This window comes from Microtus ochrogaster, unplaced genomic scaffold, assembly GCF_000317375.1.
Source record: "Microtus ochrogaster isolate Prairie Vole_2 unplaced genomic scaffold, MicOch1.0 UNK120, whole genome shotgun sequence".
Lineage (NCBI taxonomy): Eukaryota > Metazoa > Chordata > Mammalia > Rodentia > Cricetidae > Microtus > Microtus ochrogaster.
The window spans coordinates 204,820-212,281 of NW_004949218.1; the positions used below are offsets into that span (position 1 = coordinate 204,820).

Genomic DNA, 7,462 nt, shown 5'->3' on the forward strand with positions numbered 1-7,462 from the left:
AAAAAAAAAAAAAAAAAAGAAGTTGAGTTCCTACTCCATCATGAAAAAGAAACTAAGAGTTGCAGAGATGGCTCTGAGGGTAAGAACACTTGCTCTGTAAGCCCAAGGACACTGAATTTGAATCCCTAGCATTCACATAAAAAGCCAGACATGGCTTTACACTCCTTTAAACCCAGTATTGAAGGACAAAGGCAGGGAGATCCTGCAGGCTGTAGCCTAGTTGTAACAGTGAGCTTCTGGTTCCTGAGAGACCCTGTTTCAAGGCAAACAGGAGAGCTATAGAGAGAGAAAACTAAAGATACCTGGCATCCTGCTCTGGCTTCCACATGTGCACATTTAAATACATACAATCACACACTCATAGGGAATCTCAAACAAACCAAAACTGCTAATAATTTTCTTTAAAAAGGAAATAAAAACAGGTAGTTGTGATGCATGCCTTTAATCCCAGCACTCAGGAGGAAGAAGTAGGCGGATCCCCTAGTTCCAGGCCAGCCTGGTCTACAGAGCAAGTTCCAGGGCAGCCAGGGCTACACAAAGAAACCCTGCCTCAAAAAAAAAAGAAAAAGAAAAGAAAAGAAAAAGAAACTCAAGCTATAGCAAGTCAATGGGTTTCAATTTTCTTAAATCATATACATAAGTATTATTCAAAACAGTATTCTAAATTCTACTACTAAAGCCAGTTGATGGTGGCGCATGCCTTTAATCCCAGCACTCTGGAGGCAGAGGCAGGCAGATGGATCTCTGTGAGTTTGAGGTCAGACTGGTCTACAGAGTGAGTTCCAGGACAGCCAGGGCTACACAGAGAAACCATGTCTCAAAAAGATAAAACAAAACAATAACAAAAAAAATCTACTGTAGAAGCCTAGCATAGTGGTACACATCTCTAATATCGGCATTTGAGAGGCAGAAGCAAGGGCGTTCCATGAGAATGAGGCCAGCCTGGGCTACATAAGTAAGAAGACACTATCTTTGAAAAAAGAAAAAAAAATCAAAAGTACACTATTGAAAAGAAGCAAAATACCTACGATCAGAAAAACATCTTTTTTCAGGTTCTGCAAATTAAGATTATTTTTTGTTGAAATTTAAGATTAACAACTAAATCTCACAAAAAGTTTAAATTGCGAAAATGTTTTTAAGACACAAGCATTTAATGATAAAATTAAGTTACTGATAGGACTGATTTCATTTTCCTCTTGTACTTTTATTCCACTTGATATTCTTTAATGAATATAAACTACAGACACAAAAAGAAAAAAAAAACTAGCTTACTTTTGGATTTAAAAAAAATGTAATTCATGTAACGTTAAGTATTCAATGTTGTCCCTAAAATTTCAGAGACAAAAGTACACCATATACAGAACATTTATCTAACTTGGATAAGAACAAGACAACATACAAAATCTATCCATTCTCCTCCCCTCTAGGGAAACAATCACAGACGTGAAGAACGCTGACAGGACACCTGCCTATGTACTTCCAGCTGTGACTCTCTGACACACTGCCAGCTGTGTTCTCACCTGGACAGCAGCGAGGCTCTGGAGCTGGGAGCTGCTGAGATGCTGCTGCTGAAGAGCAGCCGTGTGCAGCATCAAGTGCTGTTGCTGAGCCGCGTACATCTGCTGGAGGTACTGAGCAGCCGAGCTGGGGGGGCGATGCAATGCCTGTTGAATTACCTGTGATAAGGTAAGGACCCTATGTCAAACCAGCATCTTAATCTCTGTCTTTTCCTCCTTTGGTTTTGAGGTTTTATGCATGCTGAGCCTAGGCTCCACCACTGAAACGTCACATCAACCATAAACTTCAGGATAAAAAGTGCAGTTTAAGTTTTTACTATTTTAATACTCATTAAGCCTACTGAGACATTTACCTATTGTTACATATCACTAGGTTAAATTACCCAGATCATTCACTTAAAGTAGAATGGCAAAAATACATGAAATCTTAAAATCTCATTAGTAGTCAAAAAAATTACTAATTAAAGGGATATGTTAAGTTATACCTATAGGATGGACAAAGATCCAAAAGAATACTACTACTGACTACAAAAATAACCCTTCCTACACTAGTAGTAAGAATTTAAGTTTTAAAGGTTTTCTGAATACAACTTGGTAGGTTTCAAGGCATATGTAAAAAGGGTACTTTCACTATGCAGTCATTACCAACAGTACAGACAAATGCAATGACCACCAGCTACACGTCCAGCAAGTACATAAAAATGGCTGGAACAAAGAAGTAGGTTTAACTTTCAACTGAACTTGAATTTTAGTTTTAATATAAATTGCTACAGGTATGCCTAGTGACTTCTCTATTATACAGTGCAGATAGACAGATATATGATACAAAGTACCAATATACTTCAAGGTGAAGAAAATCACTGAGTAGGATACCATTTGGTCTTAAAATACTCAAGTAAATAACAAGGTAAATATGATAAAATGAATGTCTGGTTTGAACTTTTCTACACGTGTCTGAAAGTCCTTCAATTATATTAAATATTATATAAAATTAAACAAGTATAAAAAGACTCAATAATTTTTTAATTTTTAAAAAAATACCTGATATTTTGTTTCCACATAGGACTAGTCTTAATCTTTGTTTTAAAACTGTATTTCTTTATTTGTGTACTGATGTACCATGGCATGTGTGCGTGAGGTCAGAGGAAACTTGAAGAAGCTGGTTCTCTCCTTCCACCATGTGGACTCTAGGAATCAAACTCAGGCTGCTGGGCTCAAATACAAATGCCTTTATCTGCTGAGCCATCTCACCAGCTCCTGGGACTCTGGCAGAAGAATATTTTAACAACTACTGGAGCTGGGGACCTGGCTCAGTGAAGGACCTAAGTATGGCTCCCAACACCATGTGGTCGTTCACAACTGCTTATAACTGCAGTTCCAGAGCACCTGACACCATCTTTGGGTGGGAAAGTGGCGCACATGTGGTTCACATATATACACGCAGGCAAACACATACATTAAAAACATATATATAGGGCTGGAGCGATGGCTCAACTGTCAAGAACACTTGCTCTTCCAAAGGACCCAGACTCAGTTCCCAGCACCCATGTGGTGGCTCTCAACCATCCACAGCTCCAGTTCTAGAGAACGGGACACCCTCTTCTGGCCTTCATGGGCACTTCATGCACTTGGTGGACATACACACATGCAGTCAAAACATTTAAATAAATAAATCCAATCTTTTTAATAACATTGAGTAATTTTGTTAAAAATAAACTTATAAAAATCATTAATTACAGTGATTATTAATAGATATAAAATCTGAGCCCTCACAGAGGCCAATCATTCTAAAAAGACAATAGAAAAGCCTCCTCCCATCTGTTCAAAAGGTAAGTCATACTGCCTCATCACACGCACTGTGACTCTGGACCAGCAGAGCTCCAATCTCAGCACTACAGCAGGGTTTCACAGCACCTATGGAGCAAAGGTACTATAACCCACAGGAAGTCAGGAGAGCTGACATAAAGCTATGAAGTCCTTTACTCAGATTTCCATGAGTTACTGTTCATTTGTGTTCCTATCTCTCTCAAACTACACACCGTTCCTGTAACGAAGTCTTCTTAGACTCCTAGCTGAGTACTCATAGCCAAAGACCATGGACAAAACACTAAATGACCCAGACCTACAGTATTTCTCTTTGGTCATATAAATCCACATATGATCTTCTAATTCCATAACAAATTTCTACAAACTCACACTGAGTAACAAGTGACCAGGCAGCCTGATGCCCAGTTCTCTCAGTGCCGCCGGTGTCAGCAGTCTATGCACCACAGACACCCAGCACTGAAACTGCAAGTTACAGCACAGCACAGCACAGCACAGCACAGCATTCTTACTGTTTCTCTACGGAACCAGGGTGAAGAGAATCCACATGACGAAAACAGAAGATACTTAATTGGGTCAATGAACATGGCTTTGAAAACATATTAGATGAGGTAACTCAGTGGTCTGTAATAACTAGAGTCTGAGCTTCCTGAGAGACCTATCAATGCCTGCTCAGTAACATTTCATTCATGAATTTATCCAGTTTAAGTGAAAAATGAAAAAACAGCATAGTCAAATACCATACCATCTGTATGTTCTTCAATATAATATCCTTCCATATATCACTCACACAGAGAAAACAGAAGGTATTAAAAGCATACTGTGCATTCAAGTTTGAATTTCTGCTGTGCTGACTAAGTCTAAAACTGTCCTCTATCTACCATGAAGGACAGAGCACAGGGAGGAGTGTAGCATAAACAGTGAAGAAAGCAACTACTAAAGAACATTTTGATTCCCAGTACAAAAACAAAAAAAAAAAACAAAAAAAAAACAAAACACACAACTTTAAAGAACGCAACTGAGGATCCTATAAAATGAAGGCAAGTACATGGAAGCAGAAGCTGAAGTCAGAAAACCTACCAGCAATGTGAATTTGTAATTATTTAGCCTATTTGAAACTCTGGTGTTCCCATTTGTAAAATGCCTACTGTACAGAGGTCTGCTGAGGATTAAACAAAATAATCCACATAAGGAAAGCATTCATTGGGGCTGGAGAAATGGCTCAGAGGTTAAGAGCATTGCCTGCTCTTTCAAAGGTCCTGAGTTCAATTCCCAGCAACCACATGGTGGCTCACAACCATCTGTAATGAGGTCTGGTGCCCTCTTCTGGCCTGCAGGCATACACACAGACAGAATATTGTATACATAACAAATAAATAAGTATTTAAAAAAAGGAAAGCATTCATTAAATGCTTGGTACAAAAAGTTGTTCAACAGCCAGACACTACTGTCATTTATTAGAAACTGTATGTCCCCCACACAGTTCTAGATCTTCATTTAATTCTCACAGTAACTGATAAAAGTACAGTGTTATCCTCATCTAACTGTTTCCTGGGGCTCAGGGAGACAATCACGCCTTTTGCCCAAGGACACACAGATATTAAGAAAAATGAAAACAGAGTTCAAACAAAGAACCCATCAGACTGCAACACTCGTGTCTTTTTTAAAACAATACTTTATTGTCTCTACTGGTATAAAGTTCAACTAAGTCAATTTTACTTTCTCAATTAAGTGACTGCATAAAGATCTTTCAAAATATTCTCTTCCCTCTCTACTAAGAGGCTGTAGAGCTGTCCTGCTTAGAGTTCTTACACCGCCTGGAGGTGAGACGCTCTCTCTAAATCACTGGTGGGCTCAAATCTTAAATAAGTCAAAAAAGCAGCTATCCTAAACATCTTACACATAATATTTTCACTCTCACGGCGGCACATAAAGACATTCAATTATAATTTTCCTGACACATAATCTTTTATTTTTTTTAAAAACTACCTTTTCTCATTTTATATGCCAAATCCTTTTCCCACTCCTTCCCCTCCTCCTGATCCCTCCACCTTCCCTCCCCTCCCACCCCCCATCCCACTCCTCAGAGAGGGCAAGGCTTCCCACGGGGAGTCAACAAAGTCTAGCACATTGCTTTGAAGCAGGACCAAGGCCCTTCCCACCACATCTAGGCTATACAAAGTATCCATTCAAAGAGAATGGGTTTCCAAAAAGCTAGTACAGCAGTAGGAATAAATCCTGGTGCCACTGCCAGTGGTCCCACAGTCTGCCCTAGTCATACAACTGTCACCCATACTCGGAGGGTCTAGTCTGGTCCTATACTGGTTCCCTCACTGGCTCACACAATAATCTTATAAGATTCATATGGATAAATGTAAGGCCTCTCAATAGTACAATTATTAAATACCTTTATTGGTTTTTAAAAACTTAATATTATTCCTTTTCTTTTACTTGATTTTTGACAATACTAGAGAACAAACACAGATTAGCAAGCACTCAACCACTGAGCTGCATTCCCAGACTGAACTTTTGCAATTCTATCTTAGGATATGAATCAACACATACAACTGACTTAGGAACAAAACAGTACACCAACTTCAGTCTTAACCTCACCACGCATATAGCTGAAATACCTGAACAGCATGTCGGTCTGAACCACTGTAGACAGAGATCTGCGGTTGCTGCATTCGAGAGGAGGAAGTGGTGATAGTGGTGGTGGTAGTGCTACTGGCTGTTGTTGACACTGAAGATGTTCCAGAGTTTGGTTCGCTATCCATAGCTGCACTATGATCCTTAAATCTGCAGACAACACAAAGGATCAGTACTGGTAAAAAGCACTATTTTATGAACTTTAATGAATACTCACTACAAACACAATTAGTTAAGAGTCTAAATGTCTTAATACAATAAAGCTAGCACACAATCACCAAATAGAAGGGAAACATACTTCTCCCGTACACAGAATAGTTAATAGTAATATCTGCTAAACGGAATTCAAATGACTCAGAACAGTAACTGAGACCAAGGCTAGATTGAAGTTCATGTTTGTATTATTGAAAAAGGACAAATTTGAGAGACAAGCGAGTAGACACAGGGTCCCAGTCCTAATCAAGAAGCTATCCGCAATTGACCCCCATTGGCAATGAGAAAATAAATTTTCTCCCAAGAAGTCTCACTGGATATATCTATCAAGGCACACTTCAGGGCAGGTCCCATGCCCCGGAGAAGTCAGCCAATGCAAAATGAACTTTTATGGACCTTTTGCTTCATTTTGCTTTGTTTTGGCAATTTTTGTCTAGAATTGATCTTTTGGTTATTTATTTTGATTTTCGCTTTTGTAGGCCATGGGGGGGGATATATTTCTGGGTTTCTTTTTTCTTCCCATTCCCCAAGACAAGGTTTCTCTGAGTAGCCCTGGCTGTCCTCAAATTCAGAGATCTACCTGCCTCTGCCTCCCAAGTGCTGGGATCAGGCACGCGCCACTACCACCCAGCTGTTTCTGGAGTTGTGCTTTTGTTTTTATGTTTGTTTAAAAAAGACTGAGAGGAAAAGAACAGAGCTGGGTAGGTAGGGAGATAGGGAGATAGGGAGGAACTGGAGAGGGAAAAAACATAATCAAAATATATTGTATGAAAACATTTTTCAATAAAAAGGATAGATTTGAAGCCCAGAGGTGGTGGTGCACACCTTTAATCCCAGATCTCAGGAAGCACAGAAGCAGGCAGATCTCTGCGGGTTCGAGGACATCCTGATCGTCAAACAGAGTTCCAGGACAGCCAGGGCTACACAAAACACAGAGAGACTCTGCCTCAAAAGGGGGGGGGACAGATTTGATAGATTTGAAACCAAGCAATATCAGAGTTCTTTGCTTATTTATGCCTTCTTGGATGTCTACGGGGAAGATATGTGTCTGTGTGCTCCTGTATATGCATATGGGGAGTTATGAACAGTTCTAAGCCACAATGTGGGTGCGAGAATTGAACTCGGGTCCTATGCTAACTGCTGACCATCTCTCCATCCCTCAAAGTCATTCTTAGCTATACTTTAGAGAAGATTCATCAGGACTTAAAATCACTAGTTTAACTGTAGGTACCATACGGTTATTTAAAAAGTCTCAGGAA

The 7,462-nt window shown here is 39.5% G+C and overlaps 1 protein-coding gene across 6 annotated transcripts in view; it reads right to left on the reverse strand.

Moving 5' to 3' along the window:
• Phc3 (polyhomeotic homolog 3) overlaps positions 1-7,462 on the reverse strand; it is a 61,025-nt gene that overhangs the window by 51,540 nt on the left and 2,023 nt on the right. For all 6 annotated transcript variants that reach the window (XR_001229533.2, XM_005371675.3, XM_013355376.2 and 3 more), the window contains exons 2-3: positions 5,975-6,140; positions 1,521-1,676 (exon numbers count right to left, since the gene is read on the reverse strand). Coding sequence is in view for 5 of the 6 variants with exons in the window: in XM_005371675.3 (XP_005371732.1) it covers positions 1,521-1,676; positions 5,975-6,118 (300 nt within the window). In the remaining variant the exon portion in view is untranslated. The remainder of the gene's footprint in view (positions 1-1,520; positions 1,677-5,974; positions 6,141-7,462) is intronic.